Source organism: Naegleria lovaniensis (genome assembly GCF_003324165.1).
Source record: "Naegleria lovaniensis strain ATCC 30569 chromosome Unknown tig015, whole genome shotgun sequence".
NCBI lineage: Eukaryota > Heterolobosea > Eutetramitea > Acrasida > Naegleriidae > Naegleria > Naegleria lovaniensis.
Genome location: NW_025407837.1, coordinates 639,966 through 666,117, shown reverse-complemented (window position 1 = coordinate 666,117; position 26,152 = coordinate 639,966). Strand labels below are relative to the sequence as shown.

General features: G+C 37.6%; 9 protein-coding genes across 9 annotated transcripts; 5 read left to right on the top strand and 4 right to left on the bottom strand.

The window, feature by feature from the left end:
* Positions 1 to 220: 220 nt before the first annotated feature.
* Positions 221 to 2,831, top strand: C9374_002512 (uncharacterized protein; the record flags this gene model as incomplete). Its single annotated transcript, XM_044691939.1, has 2 exons — positions 221 to 1,139; positions 1,198 to 2,831. 2 exons carry the CDS (start codon positions 221 to 223, stop codon positions 2,829 to 2,831), a joined length of 2,553 nt encoding a protein of 850 aa, XP_044550760.1.
* Positions 2,832 to 3,084: 253 nt separating this feature from the next.
* Positions 3,085 to 4,555, top strand: C9374_002511 (uncharacterized protein; the record flags this gene model as incomplete). The annotated part of the gene is made up of 2 exons (XM_044691938.1): positions 3,085 to 3,632; positions 3,778 to 4,555. 2 exons carry the CDS (start codon positions 3,085 to 3,087, stop codon positions 4,553 to 4,555), a joined length of 1,326 nt encoding a protein of 441 aa, XP_044550759.1.
* A 124-nt stretch (positions 4,556 to 4,679) lies between these two features.
* C9374_002510 (uncharacterized protein) lies at positions 4,680 to 5,669 on the bottom strand (the record flags this gene model as incomplete). The annotated part of the gene is made up of 1 exon (XM_044691937.1): positions 4,680 to 5,669. The coding sequence occupies one exon, from the start codon at positions 5,667 to 5,669 to the stop codon at positions 4,680 to 4,682; it is 990 nt and encodes a 329-aa protein (XP_044550758.1).
* Positions 5,670 to 5,848: 179 nt separating this feature from the next.
* Positions 5,849 to 10,426, top strand: C9374_002509 (uncharacterized protein; the record flags this gene model as incomplete). Its single annotated transcript, XM_044691935.1, has 1 exon — positions 5,849 to 10,426. One exon carries the CDS (start codon positions 5,849 to 5,851, stop codon positions 10,424 to 10,426), a length of 4,578 nt encoding a protein of 1,525 aa, XP_044550757.1.
* Positions 10,427 to 10,461: 35 nt separating this feature from the next.
* Positions 10,462 to 11,814, bottom strand: C9374_002508 (uncharacterized protein; the record flags this gene model as incomplete). The annotated part of the gene is made up of 1 exon (XM_044691934.1): positions 10,462 to 11,814. The coding sequence occupies one exon, from the start codon at positions 11,812 to 11,814 to the stop codon at positions 10,462 to 10,464; it is 1,353 nt and encodes a 450-aa protein (XP_044550756.1).
* A 406-nt stretch (positions 11,815 to 12,220) lies between these two features.
* C9374_002507 (uncharacterized protein) lies at positions 12,221 to 18,186 on the bottom strand (the record flags this gene model as incomplete). Its single annotated transcript, XM_044691933.1, has 3 exons — positions 12,221 to 16,881; positions 16,938 to 17,177; positions 17,739 to 18,186. The coding sequence occupies 3 exons, from the start codon at positions 18,184 to 18,186 to the stop codon at positions 12,221 to 12,223; spliced, it is 5,349 nt and encodes a 1,782-aa protein (XP_044550755.1).
* Positions 18,187 to 18,285: 99 nt separating this feature from the next.
* On the top strand, positions 18,286 to 19,250 carry C9374_002506 (uncharacterized protein; the record flags this gene model as incomplete). The annotated part of the gene is made up of 3 exons (XM_044691932.1): positions 18,286 to 18,703; positions 18,760 to 18,916; positions 18,962 to 19,250. 3 exons carry the CDS (start codon positions 18,286 to 18,288, stop codon positions 19,248 to 19,250), a joined length of 864 nt encoding a protein of 287 aa, XP_044550754.1.
* Positions 19,251 to 19,824: 574 nt separating this feature from the next.
* On the top strand, positions 19,825 to 20,820 carry C9374_002505 (uncharacterized protein; the record flags this gene model as incomplete). Its single annotated transcript, XM_044691931.1, has 1 exon — positions 19,825 to 20,820. One exon carries the CDS (start codon positions 19,825 to 19,827, stop codon positions 20,818 to 20,820), a length of 996 nt encoding a protein of 331 aa, XP_044550753.1.
* A 269-nt stretch (positions 20,821 to 21,089) lies between these two features.
* On the bottom strand, positions 21,090 to 26,126 carry C9374_002504 (uncharacterized protein; the record flags this gene model as incomplete). Its single annotated transcript, XM_044691930.1, has 4 exons — positions 21,090 to 21,313; positions 21,370 to 21,679; positions 21,747 to 25,620; positions 25,720 to 26,126. The coding sequence occupies 4 exons, from the start codon at positions 26,124 to 26,126 to the stop codon at positions 21,090 to 21,092; spliced, it is 4,815 nt and encodes a 1,604-aa protein (XP_044550752.1).
* Between the last annotated feature and the right edge of the window lie 26 nt (positions 26,127 to 26,152).

The following is a 26,152-nucleotide window of genomic DNA, read 5'->3' as shown; positions in this document are numbered from 1 at the left end:
TGTCTCCAGTTCAATAACGTGAGCGAGATTTCTTTCAAATGTCATCAAGTGTTATTATGAAAGAGATGTGATATCGTTACATAGGCTTTGTTTTGGTCAAGCTGAAGAGATGTTCTGAATTGGTTGTCGTGCCAGTTGTTTTACTCAAACAAAAAAAAACCGACTGTCCTCAACTGAATACAAAATCAAATCTCTGCTTTCTCTCTCAATCAAACAACCCATGAAAACGGTTTCTTCCTCTAGGCGTGTGCTTCCTGTCAAAACAAGCACCGAAGACTCTTCATCCTCAGTGGACCTAAGTCACAACGACGAAGATGATGATCAAAGTTTGGTTTCTCATTCTCAACAACACCTCAATACGAAACCACCCATCTCTTCCATCAAATGCATGCTCATTCTTCTAGTTACAACTGCCATTGTTGCTGCAGTGGCCTTTCTCACGTCCATTTGGATTTCTTGTTTCAGCTCAAGTGTTTCAACCATGAGTCAAGATTTAATGTCACAACATTTCTACAAAATCATTACCTTTACCGATGAAACATTCAAACAAGTCATCATGACATCTGAAAGCGCCAAAAACACCATGTGGTTCGATTTGAATTATAACAACACGGATTATATCAATCGAACGACTTTTAAAATCTTTAAATCTGCCTATCAATTTTTATCCACTTTAATGATTGATGCCTATATTGGAGATCCTAAAGGAGGAAATAAGGGAATCATGATGATGAATGGAATTCCGAGTATTTTGCTAGTCAATGAAAGTGGTCAATATTGGACCTATTGTGACAACTTTCAAATGCATGAACAATGTTTGACCAAGTCCTCAACGCCAGATGTCACTCTACCTCCATTCGATATGAGTGGTTTGTTAGAAATTGCTCAAAATCATGCCAATCGACCAAGATTTACCATGTCGTATACAGATCCAACATTACCAACCATTACATTTTTGAGTTTGGTCAATTCAAAACCTGCTCAAGCTCCTATTGCTTATGGAAAACCTGCTTTTGAATGGTATTTTGGTTTTGATATTACTGTGACCACCATTTCTGAATATTTCAAACAAATTACAGATGATATTGGAGGTTCTATGGCTTTTGCAATTGAAACTTCTACTGATTATATTGTTGCATGTAAGTTTTAAGATATTTTCTGTCATTCAGGTTGACTCTTCATGTATCCATTCAACAGCAAGTTTCCCAACCATAGCTGTCACCATTTGGGATGCCAACGGAAATCAAAAACGAAAAACAGCTCTCGATTTTGACATTCCTCTCGTGAACGATATTGGAAAATTTGTCTATTCTGAACTCTCCCAAAATCTCTCTTCCATTCCATGTAATTCCTTTCTCCTCAAACAATATCAAGATCGTTATGTCAATATCCATCGAATGTGTAACGATGCAAATATTGACTGGATCTTCATTTTCAGTGTTCCAAAATGGAATTACATTCAAACCATGATCATTGCCATTGTTGCAGCTTCTGTTTCGAGTATTTTCATTATTGGAGTGGGAATTGTTTTGGGAGTGTTTGCTTCATTGCGTATTGTGAAACCTTTCCAAAATTTAATCTACTTGTTTGAAAGTGTTTCCAATATGGATTTGGATACAGTTTCCAATGATGACACGAATTTGAGTCATTTAAAGGAAGTGTATATTTTGCAACAACACTTTCATACAATGGTTCGAAAAATTAGAAAATATCGATGTTTCATTCCACCTCACTTGTTGGCTCAATTAGATTCTCTTCAAGATGAAGAAGGAAATGAAACTGGCAAAAAAGATCCAACAGGTGACGGATCAGCTCCATCACGACCTTCCATGTCACAAGATGCACCTTCTTCTCGTGGTTCACAATGTTCAAGACGAGCTTCTTCCATGAAGCAACAAGTTTCCAAATCATTGTTTCGATTGGGTTTGGAAAAGAAGCCCTTGACCATTGCATGTATTCATTTTGGAGGTTTGGATTCATGCATGGAAGTGTTGAATGACTCAGAGTTGGTTCCTATCATGTCTGACTTCTTTGATATTATTCAGAAAATCGCAAGAATGAGTGGTGGTCAATTGGGTAATTTTGAAAATAATGAAATGACCATTTCTTGGAATTCGACCAGTGACATTCCGTATCATGAAGAAAAAGGATTGGCTTCTACAAAACAAATAATGGAGAAATTGACACAACTCACCTCCACAAAATGGAAGAATAAGGAAAGTCTCGTCAAGAAGGATCTCTTGAATGTGGTAAATTTCAAAGCTGCCATCGTGTCACAAATTTGTAAATCAGGAAATGTCGGAACTCAAGAAGTCAAGTCCTTCTCCATTGTCGGAAGTTACATTCACAATTTAGAAATTCTCTTGAAACATGCTTTCAAATTGAACATTTCCATCGTTGCTTCAGATGTGATTCATGACAAGTGTTCAAAATCATTTCAAATGCGTTATGTTGGAACTCGAAAATTATATCCTCCAGAATTTACCAATCCACCATCTCTTGTGAAATTCAAATCCAATTCCTCCATGAATGACAAGTTAATGAAAACAAAATTGTATGAAATTGGAGAATCCAATAATAATGATATTCAAGATGAGTGGATGTATGAACTCCAGCATAAAGAAAGAAAAGAGAAATGGAAGACGTATCATGTTGCTGTTAATCATTACATGGAAAAGCAATACGATCAAGCCATTCAACATTTTGAGGAATATTTGCATGGAGCTGCATCTCCTCATCAAGAAGATGCTTGTGCAGTGTACTTGTTGAAAAAGTGTTACAAGAAAGAGAAGAAGCAACAAAAGAAGAATGGTGAATTAGAGAGTGTGTAAATAAATCATGAAATAATAATTCGACAAAACAAACACTCCCAATAGTCTCTCTGCACCAAAGTATTCCAATGTTTGTGTTGGATGTCCACAATCGACGCACACGATTTTTTTGAAAGGCCCAAAAAAACTTGTGATCTTTCTCTTTTCATGAATTTCACTCGTGTCATTAAATGTCGAACATTGTCTTGTTTTGTTGAATTCAAAAACCTACAAGGATGACGCTTTCAACAAAACAAAAATTGAAACGAAACGCATGGCCATGATTACCTCCTCTTCAAGTGTTCCACACCATCATCATGCTTCACTTTCCCGAATTCACATTCACCCCTTGGTTTCTCAATTCTATTTACAAGAAGACTTCCCTTTCGAGACCACACCAGCAAGATCCTCGTCCAACACATCCAATCTGCTTTCCATAATTCCATCCTTTGCAGTCAATGTCTCTTCTCTCGTCAATTCCTTCATCTTTATCATTGCTTTTGTGTTGTTTTTTGCAGTTGTCATTGGAATGTTTCTTGTTGCAAAATCATCGTCTCCGTCGTACGTCATGAAACGATCCATTCAACGTAACCAAAAGATTCTTCTGTTCTTGACATGTACTATGGTTTTCATTCAAATTTGTGGATTAATGATTCGAGTTCTGTACAATGGATTTTCACTGGGTTATAATTTGCAACATCGAGAGGTGGTATTTGATGAATATTTTGTGGTGACACAAGTGTTTGGAATGATTGAGAACTTCTTGATTGAAGTACAGACGGTGACTATATTCATCATCATGTGCTTCATTCAAAATGTGTTGTAAGTGTTTGTTGCTGCTGTAGGATGATCTCTGAATATTCTTTCTTGAAAATGTGGAATCATCACGCGGATGTGTTGTGTGTCCATTTACATTTTTGGAATTTTGTGAAACGCCAATTTTCACAATCGTTATGAAATAACGTAGCTTAAAAACAGCTTACAGAGCAGGAACCATGAAAAAGAGAGTATTCATCATCCTCGTCTACCTCTCGAATATTTCAACCTTTCTCTTTTCCTTTATCACACTTTCCATCGTCATTGCCATTGCTGCGACCAATCTTCTTGTGAAACTCAGTGTTCTCGTTACGGATCAAATTCCTCTCTATGCGACAGCTCTTCTCATCTATCTAATTCTCGTATCCATGCAATCGATTCTATTTGTATATTTCGGAATTAGAGTCATGCGAACCATTCGTCAACGATCTCTCAATTTGAAACAAGAAACGAATAGAAATGCATTCATTAATGCCATTCAAAAACCATTCATCAAAGTGTTGATATTGACCATGTCCATGTGCTTGTCAACATTCATTCAAATTTTGTCAGCAATTGCTTCCGTGTTGTCTTCATCCTTCTCAGGTGACACTATAACCATTTCATACTTTTTGAACTCGTTTGGAATTTTGTTGTTTGCAGTTTGTGTCGTGATGTTGTACAATCCATTGTTTGCTCAAGACAAGTTCAATATGGACATGTACGCAGAACAGGAACGGGATCGACAATTAGTAGAGAAAGGTCTTGGGAGCCAAATGTCGTCTCCCAGAATAAGAAGTATTGCATATGAAAAGTCCATGAGTGTCAGTGCATTGTCATTGAACTCTGACAGTAATGTTGAAAATACTCCAAGATCATCTCAACAAAATGGAGAGGGTGGCAGTGGTCGAGAATTTGATGATGCCAAGAGTGAAGTCAGTAATATATAGTACGTGGAAACAACGAGAATATGTACTCATGCATTAAACTCTTCACATGAAATGGGCAATATGTAAGATCTTACATTATTTAAATACCATCATCTCATAAAACTATCATTAAATATATTAAGGCTTATTGAAAAAACTCCAATGCAAAAGTTGACAATACTGGTTGATGATCACTTGCATTGTCTTCATAACCATCCATGACTTTACAACTTGTACATTTTAAATTGTTCACTGAATATACACAGTGATCCAATCTCTTGTAAGACCAATAAGTAATTTTTCCCCATAAAAATTTCAAAGGCCATCTGTGTGTTTCTCTTGTCTGAGGAACAAATTCATTCAGTGCGTCTCGAAATAATGGAGTTAATGTCTCCGTACTTTCATTTCGATACAGACACTCTTTGGTCAAAAATGTCAATGCTGGATCATGATCATGTTCATTATAGTCACCTAACATGATGATTGGAATGCGTGGTTGTTTGAATATTTTCGTATGATCACCACTGGTCAGTGGCTCAGTACTCGATTGCAATATTTTCTTCTTCTCAAAATGTGATACTAAATATTGAACCTCATTCAATCGATATTGGTTGGTCATGTACGCTGTCCACAGTGTTGCTGAGCCATCATCATTCAAAGGAGGTCTCAAATGAATATTTACCAATTGAATTTCAACAAATTCAGTACTGTGATTCAAAGTACTGTGTTTTCCGATTGGCACTCTTACTCGATTCAAATGCATGGGAAACCAACTTCCCTCAACTCCATTCTCTCTCAACGTTAAACATTCTTCCGAATTTTCAACAAATTCAAATTTTGATAACAATGCCATTCCACCCGAACCGCCATGAGTATAAAACACATGATACGGATACAACCGAGCTAATTCTTGATTATTATAATTCAAAAGAAATTGTTCATATCCTTGATGAGTTTCTTGTAAACAAACTAAATCTGCACCGGATTCCAAGATGGCTTTATATACCATCATGGAATTGGAATCTCCGAGTCCATCCCTAGTATACACAAAATTTACGTTGTAATTGAGAATGGAAAATTGAACGGGAGTCTGCGGTTTGTTGCTGCTCAATGACGAAGAGGTTTGCAAAGACATTTTTTATGGGATGATCAATAAATTGGGTGTTACTAATCTTTTTCCAAGATTTCGAGAGCTTTGCAGTTTACATGGGGATTTCAAGAATAAAATTCGTTGAAGAAAAATTAAATTCCAGTGATTTATAGAAACGTCCAAATTTAAAAAAAAATACCACAAAACCCTTCGAGATCGTTATCATGTGGCAAGCTTGGTCATCCCGAATCGCGGCCAAGAAACCCAACACCAACAACAAACCAACGGCAGCCTCAGCATTAGCTCCAACAGGAGCAAAGGCTCCGAGCCCAAAAAATCCTCTCTTCTTTGAGAGTCAACAACATCAAATTTTGAAGAATGCTCTCTCGGCCCGACCACAACCGATCGTTGCATCATCCAAACATCGAAATAATAATTTTCAACAACATTATAATAATTATGAGGAGGATGATGACGATGATGAGGACGATGTTATATTTAATCCGCAATTAGCCAATTTCATCTCGTTTGAGAAAGAGGCTCATAACTCACAAAAAGATTTCTATGAGGATGAAAGTAAAGACGATGACACATCAACGAATAATGAAAATTTGTTATTGGAAAAAACCAGTCCTCTACACAGTCAAGAGAAAGAAATTATTCAACAATTTTCTAGGAACATTATTGCTAGCTCGCAAACTTCTTCCGTTCCGATTGGAGACCGAATGGTTGATGATGAGGACAACGACACGATTCAACACCACGCTCGATCGTCACTGTCATCATTGGCAAGCCAAGCCTTATTCACATCAAAAAAGAGCAGCACGAGCACGCAAAACAAAAAATCCAGCAGTACTACTTCAAAATTAATAACAGATGACCAAAGCTCAGATGATGAGCTTTCTGTCAATGACGACGACTTTGAAAAATATTTTGGTGGGAGTTTGCCTAGTTCTTTAAATTCTAGCAGTGGCAAGAAGAAGCAAAAGAAAGCTTCTTCAACTAAGAGACGAAAGAAAACAACCCAACTTCCAGACAAAATTTCTGGAATTTATCATTCCGATGATGATCAAGATATTGATGGCCTCAATGATATTATGAATTTTGACCATGAGGACTCACAACCACGATCTGCAGCCATCACAACCGAGAATGATTCGTCATCATCTGCCACAGGTACTGAATCAGCCAGCTCATCGTATCAACACGAATTTTCTCAACCCTTGACACCACCAGAGAGGACATACAAGGCTACAAAAAAGAAGCAATCAACCGCCGCCAAAAGCACATTGTCATCATCCCTCAACACATCCAAATATTTCACTCCTCAATCTTCAACTTCAAAAAGAAAATCAGCAGCTACTCTTAATAATATCTCTTATATTTTACCAAAAGAAATTGAAGAAGAGGACGACATTGACGAATTTTCAGATGATGACGATAATATCCTTCCTGTACCAGCTCTAGTTGCAATGGGCTCGAGTGGTGCCTTATTTTCCAATGTTCCTCAACAGAATTTAATGCAAAATTCGGCCATGCTATCCTCCTATATTGCTCAACAACAGCATGTTCACAACAACGCTACTCCCAAGTCGAAATCAATCAATGTCGACGATTTAATTGAGAGTGATAGCGATGAAGAACCATCAAATGCAGCAGACACGAGCTCTGAAATGGATCAACGATTTAGTCAAATGGTTGCAGCAACTAATTCTTTGTCACAACATGCTCAAACAACACCAGCCAAAACTGCAACAGTTCACCCCTCTTCGACATCAAGTACAGCCTCAAAGAAAAAGACTACCGACGCAAGTAGTGCCCGAAAGGATTTAATTTTGTCAGGTGAGGATGGTTTTGATCTCGACGAACGATTGAAAGGTATCAGAAGGAAAAGTACTCGTCAGTCAGTCAATGAAAATGAAGTTGAAAGATTGTTGTTCCACAATAGCAAACAGAGAAAATCGTCTTCCCTTGCTCACTCGGATGACATGATTGAAGATGACAATTCTACCACTACTGCCACTCATCCGACCCAAATACTAACTGGATCGAGTTGGTTGGATAGTATTAGAAAATCTTCAAAGCAACAACATCAACATGGTGGATCGAATGTTCCAGGAATTACTCTCTCACAACAATCAAATCAAGGCAATGGTGACCAATTCTTTTCTCAATGGGATCATTTGAAGAAAATTCTCTCGACTCGTTCACAAGGTAGATTTGTTTCAAAACTTAAAAGAGCTATCAATGGAGGTATGAACGAGAAGGTATTTCAAAAATTCAGCTCTGAAATTAATTTGAGTCAACAACCGACCAAGGAAGGTCTTGTACTCAAAATTCTAGTATTCAATCAAGCCTTATCTCAAGCGTATCCTCATTTGGTGATTGGAATTTGTAAAATAGTGAGCAGACCTCAGTCTTCTGATAATGAGCGATTGGATCAAGTTCTTCATGAGAATGATTTCATTGACGTCTATTTTGCGAAGGAAATGAAAGAAAAATGGAATTTGAGACCAGGAAGCATTGTTGAAATTTCAACTCTTTTCCATATCACTCCACCTCAAGAAATACCTGGTTTGCATTCAGGTCAACCTTCGCAATGCAATGAACCAATATTCATTTACAGACCTAGGCCTGTATTGAGCTATTTCTTTGAAATGAAATGTAAAGCTCAGACATCTGATGCCAATGAACTTTCTCAAGACATTAAGGATCTTCAAACCAAGTTCAGTTATCCAATGCTGTCATCTTCGTCAGACGATCATCAACAACAGCATAGATCCAGCATGATGGTCGACAACGAATCGAATGGAGCATCGTTACCAACAACACCTCCACGGGCCAACAACAAATCTCGAACGAACACTCCTGACTTTCTCACACCTTCACATGTTCGTCAGAGAAATGTCATTGCCACACCAAAACGACTCGATTTCAGTGACAATCAAGAGACAACATCATCATTTGAAAGAAATTATCACCTGATTTCAAGAATTACCTCTGGACCTCTCACAAAGAAATTTGAAACCGTATATAGACATCTACATTCTGCCTTCTTTCCTTCTTATTATTTAAATATTGAAGGAGTCATTCAGAGAGTTTGGAGTTTTGATTTCATGAAGAATATTCTAGCAAACAATTACAAGACGCTTCACATTCCACAATTGACAAGTGCTGAAGCTCAACTCTCCAATACCGTACTCATTCAATGTGTCTCCACAAAGAGTCTCTGTATTTTATTGTTGCCATCAGGTGATACTGAATATTCGTATTGGAAATCAATTTTTGATTACAACATTTCTCAAGGCAAGGTAATTCAATTTCATGTGTGTTCTTTCAAGGATCGTGTGTATATTGGACCAGAAGATGAATTGTACAGTATTATTGCACCACTGTATCACCACAATCAACAACAAGACACCATGTCAGATTCACAACATAGTCATAGATCGACATGCTCTGAAAATTCTTCATCGACGACGACCAATCCACTCATTCCACTCTACTTCTTTACCACAAACTCGCAACATAGTACATGTAAATATGTCATTCCAAGGAATCATACGGGGGTGATTCAATCAAGTTTGTGTAGCAATGAAGCTTCTTCCCTATTACTTGATCCACTAGTGGAAAATATTACTCCTTACTCCTCGTACAAACATCAATTGTTCTATAGTTTTGATCAACCCATTTCAGGCGATACTCAACAATCGAATGGTGGCGTGGAAGATGTCACCATGATGGTGGATGACGACAGTGAGAAAGGAGGAGAATTGAGAATTCATCGATGCGACATTGAGGGATCTGTATTGTTTATTAAGGAAACAGATCAAGTACCTTGGACTGAGACGCAAAATTCCATCGCAACAACTCAGAACGGTCATCACGAAAATACGTTATTCACTCTGTACTTGTTGCAAAAACATTCAAGCATGATATTGAAATTGGACAGTAGTGTTTCAACAGGATCTTCTTTGTTGTATTCTGTTGCTAAAGCCATTCAACAAACGAATCGTGAGATTATTTTACAGAATGTTTCAGTGAAGAGACATGTCGCTGAAAAGGAAGCAATTCATACAGAATTAATTCTCGACAAATTCTCAATGCTGTATCTTCCAAATCATGCACTACCAACACAGAATTCTTCCGAAGGAGAAGGAAATACCAATTTCATGATAGATTTAACTCAAACACTACTTCCATGGTGTGTGAAATTGAGAGGAATGGATCAACAAAAGAAACTTGTTCATCGAATGAATGATTCGACAGCAGTCAAAGGTCTAGAATATGAATACACATGCACAAACAATTCCATTGGTTTGGTTGAAGGCTATGTCACTGAAGTGATCGAAGAAGCGAATCGAGGTCCAACCATTTCATTATGTCCACATTGTCATCGATCACTACATGATCATACCGATGATTCTCCCAATTGGAGAGAGACAGAAGAAGGACAACGAATGTGTATGCATTGTTTTGCTACATTCACCAAGCCACAATTTGAGCTCTATTTCAAAGTTAAAATTGGAAATAGCGTTGTGCTCACTCTTGACACATTAGCCATCCAACAAATGTTCTCTTACAAGCAAACAACCAAGCAAAATAAGAAATTACCAGTCTCAGGAAATGAAACGTACAAGCAAGCAAGAGATTTGGTGTTGAATCATCATTTGCGATTTTTATGTCATTGTGACACGATCGAGAATAATGTGGAAAATGGCATGATGACATCTTCTCACAAGGAAGGAAAAAGTATGACACCTTGCTATCATTTCTCCATTGTTCATGGAGTTAAAGTGTGATCTATTGCCGAAAGATAAAGTTGCAATTGTAAAACTCATTTCCGAATGTTGATTCCATGCAGTCGTAACAGCTCCAAACCATTTGTGGTGACATTTCCATTTTTCGTGACATCAACTCGTCGTAGTGTGCCTTTCCATCGCTCACAATTCACAATGACTTCCACACTTACATCACTAATATCGGTGAAAATTAAATTCAAACGTTCGAGTTTGTGTAATTGTTCATTCGATGCACCAGCTAATACTTTCACTCCCTCGTCACCAACCTTATTTGCTCCAATTTTTAGCACTATTAAATATTTCTTGAATGGTTGTTTTTTGCTTGCTAAATAATTCAATCCCTTGAGAATCATATTTTCCATCAACTCTAGCTTGGTCATGTTTTGAATACAATATCCGTCCATGAGAAACTCCAATCCCTCATCTTCAATCAGACAGTTATTTAACGACAGACTTGTTAAATTTTGTAAACTTGTTCCTTGTTGCGAGAGGTATTTGACACCTTCTTTTCCAATTTCGTTACACGTGAGATCCAGCACTGTTAATTTCTTCATAAAGCTACTCTCCGCAATATATTTCACGCCAATGGCGTCAAATTGACACGAGCCAATATGTAACTCTGTTAAATTTTGTAAATTCTCGCTTGATGTTATCACTTGTAAACACTCATTATCAATTCTATTCCACCATAAATTTAAATACGATAGATTTTTCATACTTGGATTTCCTGCAATGGCTTTGACACCTTCCAACTGAATGTCATTCGCATTTAAGCTTAAAACTTGTAAACAATAGGACACATTTGATAAGACACTCCTCCGTGGAGTTGCAAAAGATCCAAAAGCTTCTGTCATTAATAACTTGACACCCACATCTCCAATTCTATTCGCTCCAAATTTGAACTCTAATAATTTTCTCCAAATACTCAAATTTTCATCTCGTTTCATTTCATTACCACAATACTTGATCACTTGCTTCTCAATTTCAGGATCCTCCACGCTTTTCAATTTTTTAATCATGATTTTCATTTCTTCCATGCTCATCCCAACACCTCCCGATACAATTTCAACACTTGTTATATTTGTATGCATGAGAATGGGATGGCTTGTTGTACTCTTGGAAGCCAATGTATTTTTTGATAAAGTCATTGCTAGAGGTACTTTCGTTGCCACTCGATACCAATATTTACAAACTCCTTTGAACGATATGAGAATGTCTTGGTATGAATCTACAAATTGAAATATTAGGTACAGAATTTCAGAAGGAAAAATCATGTCCTTTGATGATGATGTTGCTTCTCCGTTCACGAGTGTACCACCCAAACGACTTCCACTGTTGTTATTGTTACCATCCCGATAACCAAATAACAGCCTCTTCCATCTCTTCATTTTTAAAAAAAGATTTTAAAAAAATTCATGATGGTGGTTACGTCGGATCAAGTCGAACAATTGAGATTGGAAGTTGAAGCGTTGAAGGAACAACAAATGTGTATGACCTATGAAAATAAGAGGCTTCAAGAGGAGTGTTGTGATTGTGAAATGCAAGTGAGTTGTCTTCAAGCCAAGCTGAGAGAAGTTGAACGAGAGAAATTGGAATTGCAGCAACAAGTTTCGGAAATGAGGAAATAATGGGTGGTGGTGGTGTCAAGTATTATTCATGATTCAAAACAACGATCAGCATCGATGTGTGTCAACAACGTATTGTTACCATCTCATAACAAATTTTCTTTTGTTGTAATTATAAGAATTTATGAAATTTAAAAGATAAACTATTTATTGAAATTTGTTACACCAATTAATACCAAAGAGAAATGATCAATCCCAAGAGAGCACTCATCATCAAAAACAAAATCATTGAAGTGTTGTCCATTCTATGAGCTCCATTCACATGACTCTTCACAGGACGTGTAGAGTTGGAGGATGATGACACTACTGGAATAATTTCTTTCTGTGTGAATTGAATCACTTCATAACTATGAAGCTCTGAACTTGATGCTCGACTCTCTCTACTTGCTCGTTGTTGTGCAGTGATTAATAATTTCGATTCGGTATGAATGAAACAGGTATGAGTTCCAACTGGAATGGACAAGGGTGCTGGTGTGAAGGCAAAACCAATTTGGAAATTCACATTGGGGAATGAAACAAGTCGAGTGTTATGCATAGAGACAGGTACATGATTGTCAATAATTTTCAACCAAGCACTCATGGTCGTGCTATTTGAAACGGTACATCCTAATTGTCCTGTACTGAGATCAAAGGTTGGCATTCGATATCCATTCTTCATGCAACATAAATAAGCATTTTTCAAAGTAAGGCCAACTCCATTTGGAATGACATTACCAGATGATGAGACTAATTGAACCAATACATTGGGAGTTTCTGTGCTCGAGAAGGAGAGTTTCGAGTGTTGGAAATTCTCATCGTAGAGAGCGAGGCGAGTCGAGAGTTGCAAATTCGTCGATGGAGGATCGTATGGCATGTAATATTGAAGATCTAACACTAAATCGATAGGCACAACAGTTCCATTAATGGTCACTTCAAGATTAAATCTAAATGTACCAGAAACTGAGCTCACTGCTTTTGTTGTTGTTAATGCGAGATAGTATTCTCCTGTTTTAACAAGATAAAAGGTCACATCAAAGCCATAATCACGAACCGGTATCGATTCTACAAATGTCACTCGTGTTAAATCTCCTTTGGAAATGAATAATCTACCTTCAACAGTGAGAGTTTTGTTTTGGACTGCAATGACGTCTCGGCGATAACTAACGGTAGTTAAATTCTGTGCGGTATAACTCATCTCAATATATTGATGAGAATCAAGAAGGATCTTAATCTCATGATTAATGTTGTAATTCACAATACTGCAATATCCTGGCGTTTCTTGAGGTCTTTCTATGGCAATATAGAATGGAATCTTTAAGGTATAAATATTTCCAGAAGCATCCAATTGTTTAGAGACCGTTCGATCGCTCATCATTGAGGAAATATCCACTCTAAACATGTAGATCCATTCACACTTTGTCTCGTTATAAGTCATGATTGAAATTTCACTTTCATAGGGGACGTTTTCAGAAGAACAATTTCGAATGTTCTTTAAAGCAACTCTCATGGTTGAGTTCTGCATATTGGGTTGGAAGAATTTGGACACAGAAATGGTGTATTCAATTTGTCCATTTCCAACATCTCTTGAGCTCAATGTTGGGAACATGCTGAAGGACAACGAGTCACAGCGCTCCTCTCGATATTCACAATCGTTGCCATAATAACCGTCTTTACAACGAACGCATTGAGTGGAATTGCATGATTGGCAGTTTACAGGACATGCAGTAAAACATTGATCACCCTTATATCCATCCACGCATGAAGTGCAATTCTCAGAATTTGTACATGTTCTGCAATTTCTAAGGCAAACCGGTGTAGTACAAGTAGCTCCATTCCATCCTTGTTTACACGAAGTACATGTTTGACTGTTGTGACATGAGTTGCAATTTTCAGGACATGGTTCACATGTAGAAGAGTTGGAAAGATAAAATCCCTCATGACACAGACTACATCTATCAATACTGCTACATGCTCTACAATTTTCTGGGCATGATGGGGTACACAAACTACCCGAGTATCCATAACTACATTGTTGACAAGTTGTGCTCGAGTTACATGAAATACAATTCACTGGACACTTGTCTCTGCACATATTCACTGTATTAAAACTTCCCTCTACACATCCTGGGCATTGGTATGGTACTGTAGAAACATTGGAACAAAATGGAGATGAGAACAATTCACATTGACTTCCAGTGAATTGGGATTGGCAAGAACACACGTTGGGAGCAATACATTGACCTTTTCCAGAGCAAACTCTTTGATCATCAGCTGCAAATCCAAAACACACGGGTTTTTCACATCGTTGTCCAGCGTAATTAGAATTACAGACACAAAGATCCGTATTGGCACATTTACCGTTTCCACTGCACGTAGTTGGATCCAAGTCGTAAACACCAAAGCAACTGGTTTGAGAGATGAGATACTTGCCATGAATGAGATTTCCATCGTAGCCAGAAATATAGTGTAAATTAGTTCGAGATGCACCAGTCATCAGGGTTATTTCTGACGCTGTTCCTAATACGTAGTTTTTTCTACTTCGAGTGACTAATGAATAAAAGCTTCTGTCATAGCCTCCACCAATGGCAATAACTCGCTCTGAAGGATCGAACAGTTGTGAAGGAAGTGATAATGTATAGGGAAGAGACGTGTCAATTCCAGAGAAGAACACTCGTCCATCGATCGTTAAAAACATGGAATATCCATAATTATTTGCATGAACTGCTGTTATTTCAGCTCCATTAAAAGGAGACATGTCCAACAATAATGGTTGCATTTCACACAAGGTGCTATCAATTCCATAATATCTTTTTGATACATGGCCCCAGCCATAGAGTCTTCCAGAATAGCTGTAAGCAAAGCATATTTGCATTACACAATCAAAGACCTTAATTCTATCATTATTGGGGAAATGAATCTCTGTAAGGTTTGTAAATGAAGCCCTTCCTAGGATTCCTGAATGCACGCATGCACCTGAAGAGTAAAAAGCTGACATGTCACCATAAACATAAAGTCTTCCTGAAGCTGTTAAATAAAAACTTAAATAACTGTCAATTGTTACATCAACAATAACATCCTGTACACTCGTGTTAAATAAGACTGGAACAGTTGAATATCGCAAAGGCATGCTTGGTGAATTACCAAATACAAAAACAATGGATGGAGTCGAGGTAGTGATAATTCCATTGGAGTTGTAAAAATCAACATTTGTAAAAGTATATGGAGCAAATGATGCATTAGTCACTTGGACGAACGATGCGGCGAGCGAGTCTTTTCGTATCAAAGTCTTACCACCATCTCCTATGGCAAGCAAACTTTCATAATCAGAAGCAACTTTTTCTATTTTGCTGCTGACAGATCCATAACTTGTGATACCATAGGTGGGGGGAGAAACTACAATTGGATATGTGAAAACACTACGAGTTGTGGAATATCCAACATTGCTGCAAGTGGAACCATAATATCCTGGAGCACATAACGAACAACTCACACTATTACTGCAAGTCAAACAATTTGCTAAACATGGTGAGGAGCATGTGATACCATACCATCCGTTTTTGCAACCTGTGCATTGATATGGAGAGCTGCATGAAGTACATCCAGCTGGACATAATATTTGAGAGCAATTAACCCCAGTCCAGCCGTCATTGCATTTGCATACTCCTGAATCGATACACAAACCATTCACACAAGACGAACATTTGGGAGCACATTGAGGTGGTGGTGTTGTGACATTGGAAGCACATGTAAGACAAGCTGTACTATTCATACATGTAGCGCAATTACTGGGACATCTAAATTCACAAGTAGTTCCATAATAACCTGGCTTACATGAGGTACATTGTTGTGTCACTTCACTGCAATTGACGCATTGGGATGGACATGTAAAAGAAGGTGTGAAAGTGCCAATAACGGAACTGGTTAAATTGACTTGAATCTGGTTGGGATATGCTCGAATGGTGAATGGAGGACTATAGAGTCCATATGTGATATTCGCATTCACATCATATATTCCTGCTGGAATGTCTGAGGAATAGGAAGCTACAAGATATGGAATATCACAACGACCATTAAAAACCTCATACCGTCTTTGAGAGTCCCATGTTGAAACAATGCTTAATTGCATGGAACATGGCCATAGAGTGTCTTGGACATAAATGCCTTGATAACGGGAAGTAACAACAGAATCAAGAGCAAACACTCTTGTCAATTCTTCATAGGGTGTTTGTAATTTTACATGTTCAATGTAAGTGTTTAGACTGTGAAGAGTGATGTAAGATGGTGATGGATCAAACCTGTATTGGAGCGCAAACAATGTACCAAAGTGATTGGTGGTCAAAAGGTTTTCAACCATGTCCAAGTAAATACAAGAAAAATACGCACAATTACATCCAGAGACAATTCGAAGATGATTGACAAATCTCTGACCTAAATATGAAAAATAATAGTCTCCAGGAGCTGGAGCTGCAAATGTGATTAACTTCATTTGAGAAGTGGGAATATTGAATGTAAGCGCAAGATCGACTGCACACAATTGAGCTAATCCACCACCTTGCGAGTGACCTGTTACGATAATCTGTGGATTGGTGCCAGTTTGAATCAATGATTGAATCTTGGATATCAACAAGTCTCTATAGGACATGTATTCCGAGTAATATCCAGAGTGGAACTTGGCACATGTACCATTCCTACAAACATTAGTACCCACTAGATTGGTATAGAAATTCGTAGCAATATCTGACCAAGTGCTTGCAGTCCCTCTAAAAGCAATTGCTACCTTGTTTTCATAATTATGTTTGTACATCTTAAATACGGCTGGTTCCAATCTGTAATCCAGAATAATCGACCATTCTAAACACAAAATGACATCAATGAAAATCTTCAAGAGAACCTACGTAGCTACTTACCAAAAGGCTTGTCTGTTTCGTCTTCATAATAAGCATTATTCGAAAGATGAGACGCACTCCACACATCATTATCAAAATGGCCATAATAGAATGAAATTCCATAATACCATGTTCTCTTGTTCTTGGCGCTCGAAATTGTATATTTCCTTTGACTATTCCTCCAAGAATAGGGTTGAACAACATGTGTCATTGTTTTTGCAACACGAGCATCAGCCTCTACGACATGATTCCATGAAGGTTCTAGAACCATCATGAGCAAGCAAGCAACAACCAAAGACAACAAGGAAACTGACAGCACGTACAGCTTGTTGCACGCAGTCTCGAACACCAAAGGTCTCCAAAAGACCACACAAGCCTCTAGCAAAGGAAATTTTTCGTTTGACGTGCACAGAAAAAGTAATGACGAGCATGTAAGAAATATAAATGTTGACAGCGCCAACATTACGAGCACAAAAACAGAACGTGTGACCTGTGAAACTCACAAAACAAGCATGTGCAGAGAAGAGACCATCACAAAACAAGAAGCGCGGGCCATTTTACTGACAAAACGTGAGATGTGAAGCAGAGAATTACAAAACAAGAGAGAAGAGACCATCACAAAACGAGACATGGCAAGAAAACTACAACAAAACAAGCAACGACTACACGAATAATCTAATGGCTTTGTGTTGTTCACAACTATCAATCTACAACCAATAGGAGCAACTCCTCTTTTCCGATACAAATTTCTGCTCACGAAACTACTTTCATCAAGGAATTTCAGACGATACACCGGCACTTTTTCAAGAAGCTCTGCCATACCACAAACGTAATGGATGTACTTTGTGATGTTTTCTGGTGTATATTTCAATCTGCTCTTATAACAAGCATTCTTGAAAGAATTACCTAGTTGCTTCAACACTCGACTCACCCATGTGGTGCTGTAATCGTAACCATGTTTTTGTAATTCATTTACATATTCATCCAGTGTAGACAATGGTTTTACCATTGACACTTTGTTCACAATAAGTACTGCCTTTACCACGTCCTTTAAATCATACTTGAATTGACGAACACCACCAACATTAGCTTGCACGTTTTCTTCAATTCTGTTTTTCCAATAAAACACAGTGCTTGGTGAGCATCCCCAAGCTTTTGCAACCTGTCTGAAAGAGAATATTTTCAGGCCTGCCACCATTACCTTCTTGCTGTGGTAGTAACCAACCACAACTCGCTTCCTTGGTTTGCTTCTACTTTCGTGTGTTGTCATGTGAAAATTTTTAGTTTAACGGTTGTTTATGGCGCCACTTTGTGAAAAATTCACATGACAACACACGAAAGTGTGTAATTAAATAAAATCTAAAAAAAAATGGCCACTCAATCACAAGTAGCATTTGTTACTGACTTTGGTGGTTTGAATGTTTATCCAGCCATTGACAATCAAATTATATATCCAACAAACACACCTCAAAAACAATCAACAACATTTACGCAAAGCAACACCAGTAATACACCAATGAACAATTCTCAAGTACCACCTTTTTCAAATTCTCAACAATCTACGTTTGTTTATAATTTTACTCCCTCTACACCTAACACAACTAACAATTCCTATTCTTGCTATTGCAGCGGATGCCATCAGAAAGGCCACAACCGAGCAAAGTGTACAAACCCGCCCTGCGATGGAAGTTGTACTAAAGAGGACTGTTCAGTCAAAAAAAAACGCAAAAAGGAAGCAGCAACAGCTCAGCGAGAAGAGAATGAAAGAAAAAACAAGAGAAGACGCAGTTCAAAAATGATGCATCCTTGAAACCATCTTCCAATTCAAAATGGACACACGTAGCCAAAGCAGCACAAGAAACTACCGGTCTAAACGGTCCCCAATTCCTTTCCGCGATTGTAGGACAAATCAAAGATCACATTCAACCCAAATGCAACAATCAACCTCCCAAACGAAAAATTAGCGAAATATCTTGCGATGATGTCCAAAGTGTTGCAGTGTAAGTATGTTGATGTCTTCATTGTCTTTCAATTAACAACATTAGATCCCAATCATCATCAAGCACTGTAGATATTACTGATGATTTTGCGGAAATTGAAGAGATGTTTGAACAACAACCATCGTCTCCTCCTCCGATACCGAACTTGAACAACGATGTGATTGCATATGAGCTTGAGAGGTTGCGAAAAGAAAATGCAGAGATGAAACAGCAAATTCAAGCACTGCGTGAAAGTTTAGATTGTGTTTATTCGTTTATAAATAATGCGGGAAAAGGATTTGCAGTTTTTGCTGATAAATTTAAAACGTTAAAAAATCCTTGCAACAATCAATAAATTTAATTTATTTTAATTATTATTTAAATTGGTGATGGAGTAATTGATTTAGAGACCTTCAACGTGCGATGCCATGAATTTCATCATGACCAAATCGGATTAACAAAACGGGAGGCTTTGCGTGGTCTTTTGGAGACCTTTGGTGTTCGAGACTGCGTGCAACAAGCTGTACAATCTGAAGGTCGGCCTCCGAAAACAATTAAACAAACTACGAAAAAAAAAATGCTGATTTAACAACAACCCGTAAAGACATGACGCACTTGAGTATGGATCGATATTAAAGCCATTACTGTTAAGCTTTGTCGCAGGGATGTAAAGAGATCATTTCAATCAGATCTTACAAAGAAATCATATCTTTCAATGATTCACAAGACTCTCAATAACAAACGGCATTGTATACAACCGACGATTGGACAGAAATGGATCATGTACTCGCCATCAACCATCATTCAAAAAAACTCACAATCGGAAGTGAGCATGATCTTTTTTTATCTCTCCAAGAGAGATTACAAAGCTCTTAAAAGATCTATCTCACACAAGTCTGTTGTTAACGACAAGAAAAAACAACAACAAAATGAAACGATTATTAGAAGGAGGAGTATTGAGCACTTGGATGCTCATCTCATTGTGTACCATCATGATCGAAGTACAAATGACTCATGGTTTGGATTTGTTGTTTCCAATGAAGAGAGTGATTGAAAGTGATCTTGCTGTGAATTATGATTCAAGCTCGTTGATGGCGTCTTCTTTGATGGACTGGAAGGAAACTTGTCATCATGGAGTACTTTCGGCAGGTCAGCAACCAAGCGACTGTGACAAGGAAACGATCAAGAAACGAATATTGTCTGCTCTCAATAATAGATTACAACAGAACAGAAGATCATCATCTGCTAGTTTTGTAAAATCCAAATTTATCAAAGGTCAATGGTTATGGGGAGATTTCACATATATTGATTTCTGGTCCAATTCGAATAGTAAGCGATCAGGTGTGGTATATACTCTCTCTGCCAATGATGGAAATGAGTTACAAATTACAGGATATTTTGATGACTATGCTTCACGATTGGCCAATTGTATGACCTTGTCGAATCATGATCGTCCCAATTATCACTTGTGTGACTTGGAAATGAAGAAGGGAACCTTTCAGAAGCAAGAGAATGCAAACTCGAATGCCATCATACAATCCCAGCTCGTGTGTATTCGATTCGAACAAGATCAAGGTGTCAAATTAGCCATTCATTTAAATCCATTGGATTGCTTTTCGAGTAGTGTTGATTTTACTCCAACTCTGGTAGGTTCCAGCAGTGTGGGTGAGAACGAGAATGGTGCACGACCATCTTCAACGAATTCGTTGACCGTTGCTGCAGTTTATATTGCACCAGGACAGACCTCTTCTCTCGTTCGAGATTTTATTGTCGTGTTGGGTGCAACTTGTGCGTTTGTATGTGGATTTGTCATATTGTGCAGTGTTGCATGTGGGTGGAATTGTATTATAGAAAGAAACGACAAGCAAAAAGCATGCTGTCGGATGATCACAAGATGGAAGGAATGGTTCTGTTGGATTTATTGAACCGATCGACACTAGCTCAATATTATGGATCTCAAAATTGTTGAAATGCTTATGGAGTGTTCTTTGTATTTATATCTTGAATAAATTCGTAATTCCAACATCTTGTGAAAACTTGGTGATATTGGTCTCTTAAGAAGTCAACAAATTAGTCGAACCTGCTGTCAATTTCAGAGAGTCACCCTTAACACCGTTTTCTATTTAGATCGGCACTTGACTCTTTGATTTTTGGAGGAATTATATGTTATTCTGTTGAAGCAGTCTTAAAACAATTAAAAAACTTCTTCTTCTTCTTCTTCATTATTATCGTCAGCTACAAAGTCGTCTTCCTCCATTTCATCTGAAAGAGATTTAGTAAAATCAAATGCTGAATGATTGGAATCTTCAGTATCATCCTCTTCACTGCCTCTCTGCTTCTTTTTCTTGGATAACCAATTGCTTTTTTCAGCATCATTTTCAAAGTCAATGAAATCTGCTAACGAATCGTCAGACATCTCTTCCTCATCGTCACCATCAGCACAGAAATCAACGTTTTAGCTTTTGACTTGGAACTGCTCTTTCTATTCTCAGGAGGATATTCAGGACTGAGTGGTGCCAAGCTATGTTCTGTTGGATCTTGCTCTGGATCTGCCGACGACGATGATCTTTCATCCACTAAGAACGCATCTTGTTCTCTTGAGGATTTTTTAGAGGAGGTCGAGGCCTTACTTGATTTCTTTGTTGAGGAATTTTCATCAACTGTGGATTCATTCTTTTTCTTTTTTTTCTGTTGTTCCATCTTTGAGTTGTCTTCTTCTTCTTCTTCATTTTCTTCTTCAAATATAGTTGTAGGCTTTTTTCGCTTCTTTTCACCACTACTCTTCTTTTTAGTGGATTCATTATCAGCCTTCTTTGTTTTCTTTTTCTTTTTGGGTTTTCTTCCTTATCACCTTCTTCTTCTTGAGGTTCTTTGTCCTTGTCACGAGTCTTCTTTTTAGTGGACGACTTTTCTTTCGCTTCTTTTTGCTCTGCTCTTCTTCTTCGGCTTCTTCACGGTTATTGTCGTCTATTTCCTCTTCTTCTTCTTGATCGCTCGCATTTCCTTTTTTCTTCTTGTCAACAATTAATTGTGAGTAATAATGTTGACTTGAGGCTGAATTACCTGTGACGTCTTTTTCTGAAATGACCTGAATGTTAATGGCTCCGTCAATTCCATTAAGTTTGAGCGCAGCTTTTGTTTTAAAGTTGCAGCTCTCCAAATCTTTCTTGACTTTGGGGATAATTTTCGCCAAGCTCTTATTGAGAGATAATTTTCTGTTGCTACAAATGGCTTGTAATTGTGAATTGGCATTTCTCAAGTGTTTGAAAATAGCAAGTACAACTTCTTGATTTTCCTTAATATGTTTTCCTAAATATCGGATTAGCTTTAAAAAGTTAGCCAAAAAGGTCTTGGCGCCAATCAGAGTTGCTTGCATGATTTGAGGTGTGCATGTAGCATTTCGAGTGAGACGTGTCAATTTCTTGTACAGCAAGAGGATGCGACAAACCTTAGTCAAAACCTTGCTGTCTGATTTTGCTGTCAAATCATGTTGTAATAACTTTCTACCGAGAACCAAATAACATCTTTTAAAGATAATGGGCATGGTTGACTTGGTAATGGTAGGAAATTCTTGATCCAACACGTTGCTATTATCTCCAAAATGTTCGTCACTCAGCTTTTTCGAAAGAGCTTCTACGAGAGGACCTAAACCACCTGGCAAGGTAATGTAACCCTCGATCAAATTTCCTAGAGCGTCTGATTTGACGTGTGAGAATGGAGTTTGGAGTAACTGTTCTGCAACTCCTTGCAATGCTTTCAGAAGACCTTTGATGTTAGAAACAAATGCAATTGATTTAAGCAATTCATAGAGTTTGTAACATGATTCAAATGTCTTCAGAGAGTCAAGTATTTTTCGAATGGATTCGAAAAGTTTTGTGCACTTGTCTTCATCCTCGATAGAATTATCTTCGTTGGGAAAGTCCACACTGAACATAATGTCAATGATTTTAGAACATTCAGTCTTGTCACTCGAAAAATATTCCAATGTTTTGGTAATAATATCTACCAGTAATTGGAAGGAAGGCACAATGAAATCACCATTCTTTGCTGCCTCCTCATCGTCATCTTCATCGACTGCTTGTGAGCTGTCATTACTTGCGCTTTTGTCAGAAATGACTCGTATTTGCTTATAAAGATGAGGTAATAATTCAAAAATTTCAGAAAAGAACTCTTTCGTTGTGATTCTCGATAAATTATACATGTTTTCTTTTTCTTTGGAAGCAAAGAAGGAAACCTTATTTCTTGCTATAACACTTTTCAATTTTTGATGTAAATCATCTAAAATGTAGAATAAATGTAATGGTTCAATTTTCTTCTCGCAATTTTCATTCTTTGAAATGATATGAACGACTTTAAGGTCCAATTCTCTGTAGTGAGGCTTAAGTGGAGATAGATATTTGCGTTTGGTTGGAGTTGATGAATATTCAGTATTCTTAGTAGATTTTGAGGTGCTCTCTTCGTCAACTTCCATTGCGTCTTCCTCATCATCATCTTCGGCGGTAATTTGTTTCTTTTTCGACTTGGAAGAGGTCTTTTTGGTGCTGACGCTTGTTGGAACCTCTTGTTGTGTTAACAAGTTAAAATGTGGTAAATGGAATGATGGATGCTTTGATAAGCACAAATCCAGATGCTTCTCAAGAAAATGTAGAGTTTCAATGCGTTCCAAAAGAGCAGCGTTACAACTTTCATCGTTGGCAAAACCATTCAACAATTCTCTGAACCAATTGATTGCAAAAAACAACGAAAGGCATACCAAATCCTTCTCGTTCTTGGTGTAGTCTCTAAAGTTAGTAGTCATATCTTCATGATCAAACAGCACAACTCCAGAAGAAACCAAATCATCAGACAGCTCTTCTCCAAGCTTATTCATCAAGACTCTCATGAGTCTAAATTGAGAGAAAAGATTCCACACACTTTCATGGGTGTCATCTCTCTTATTGTCCAGCAAGGGTAAAATGTTAATGAGATGATTTGGATCTTCTTTGTTATTTCCCTGCACGATATACTGGGCTCTATATTCGAGATTTCGTGTTTGGCTTTTCTGTTTTTTTAAATCTGGTTTTTCAATTGTACATCGTTGATAAAAGTCATGAAGTAATCGATTCTTAATTTCAGCAGTCAATTTAGGATCTAAGGATTTTTCTAAAATTACAAAGGTCATTTCATCGTAGAGAATAGTTTTGAAAATTGGTGTACGAAAACAGCATTTGAGAGCAAAGTCCCACAAGTCTTTCGCTTCCTCGAATTCTTCATCGCTCAAATCTTGTTGATCGTTCGCTTGTGATGGAAGAGCCTGCAATTCTGAACCTCTTGAGCCAAGCATGGATAATACAGAACACACTCCAATGACTCCCATTTTCTTATATACAGTATTGGTATTGCTGAGTTGTTTTCGAATAATAATCATTAATTCGTCTTTGGTAGATTTAGTTATGCCGGACTGAGTACTATTTTCCAATGTTTTGGTGTATGCAAGCATGCTGAAAAGGGTGTAGACTTTTCTGAGTTGACCATCTGTTAAATTCGTAAGCGAGTCTAAAAGTACCTGGAAAAAACTCGAGTAATTTCTCAATAGAGACAACTTGGAGGTTGCAATCATTAAGAGAATATCAAGGGCCAAATCTTTTTCGTTTTTCGAACTACTTCCCACATGTGTGATGAGAGATTGAATGACTTTCTGTTTGTTGTAATCTGCCTTGAACGAGCAAAACATGCAAAAATACATTTCCATAGCGAATTGAGAAATTAAAGAATCACTCGTGTTTCGTAACAAGGTACTGGCCAAATCATTGAGAGAGGAAAAATATTGCTCCAATGCTTCTCCATGATTCTCAATTGATGATTTTAAGAGTTCTGATGTGATTCTTTTCGCTTTGATCTTTTTCTTTAGAACCTGTTCTGCATCTTTTCTATAGTTAGGCATTGAATAAATTGCAAAAAGAATCCACAAATCTACAATGGTGTGCTCTTCTTCGCAAGCAGATATGGTTTGAATGAAACTTTTCTCAATAATTTTTCGATGTCTAATTCCAGTAGCCATGGCACTGATAATGAGAGACTCGCATCTCGATTCTGATGAGCCTTTACCCTTATTTTTTCGGGCAGTTGTTGAATCTTCGTCGTCGTCTTGCGTATCATCTTGAATTGTGAATGAAGAAACGTCAAGATCCTTCCTTATTCCGTCAACCACATTTGAAATATTTTCCTCATTCGCAGACTGCAATAGATATCTAATAATTACGGGCAAGTCGTCCGTTGAGGCAGAATTTAAATTTCTCAACACTCGTTCGGTCGTTTTGTCCATAACATCTTTCTGTAAATTTAAATTTGACAAGGCATCAATGACACAACTTGTCATTTCTGTTTTGTCTTGCATAACTTGATCGAGCTTATCCACAACATGATCATGTTCTGAATCATCAATAATTTCAGGTATTGCAGTAATCATCTCTTTTGAAAAATCAGTAGAAGCAACCTCTAAAATTGTTCCAATATGCTCTGTTAATGATTTGGGATCTGAAATCATGTCCAACCAACGCATTTGCGAAAGGATGAGCTTGGGTAAATTTCTATCCCATTGTTCAAAGGAATCCTCCTCGTAATTGGGACACCTGGATAAGAGTTGTTTGAATAACACATCGAAAATACTGCTCTGAATGGTGGAAATGTTGAGAAGCATTTTGAAAAAGGATTCATTCGAAGAGAAGCTGGCATTTCCTTCTCCACTGCATGGTTCATTGAAAAGATATCAGTCAAGTAGTGAAAATAAATACAATTGATATCTCACAATTATTCAAATTAGTAGAATCAACTCATCGACTTACCTTTCAAATGGAAGCAAGCACAATGAAAAGAAATACTCATCAGCAATCATGGACTCGAGTGCAAAGCAAAAGTTTTCAACTTCGCGTTTACTGGTCCGAGCAACTTCTTTCTCGATATGCCTTCTCAAATCCATCGCGTCCTTCACTTTCAACGCTTTGATGGATTCAAAAGGTGATGATGAATTGGCACTACTCGACGAGGATCCCGATCGATTCTTCTTTGAGTAACTGTTGCCACTAGTATTTGCTTTAATCGTTATGGAAGTGAATTGAACCTTTTCATAGGGTGGTAATCCAATCAGTCCTCCATCCCGAAGCAAATTGTAAAACTTTTTCAAGTGTTGCGAAACATTTGGCTGCTGTGATGATGAAGATCCGCTAAAGCCTCGTTGAGGAGGTGATGGCATTTTTTTTTGTTCTATTCACAACTGGA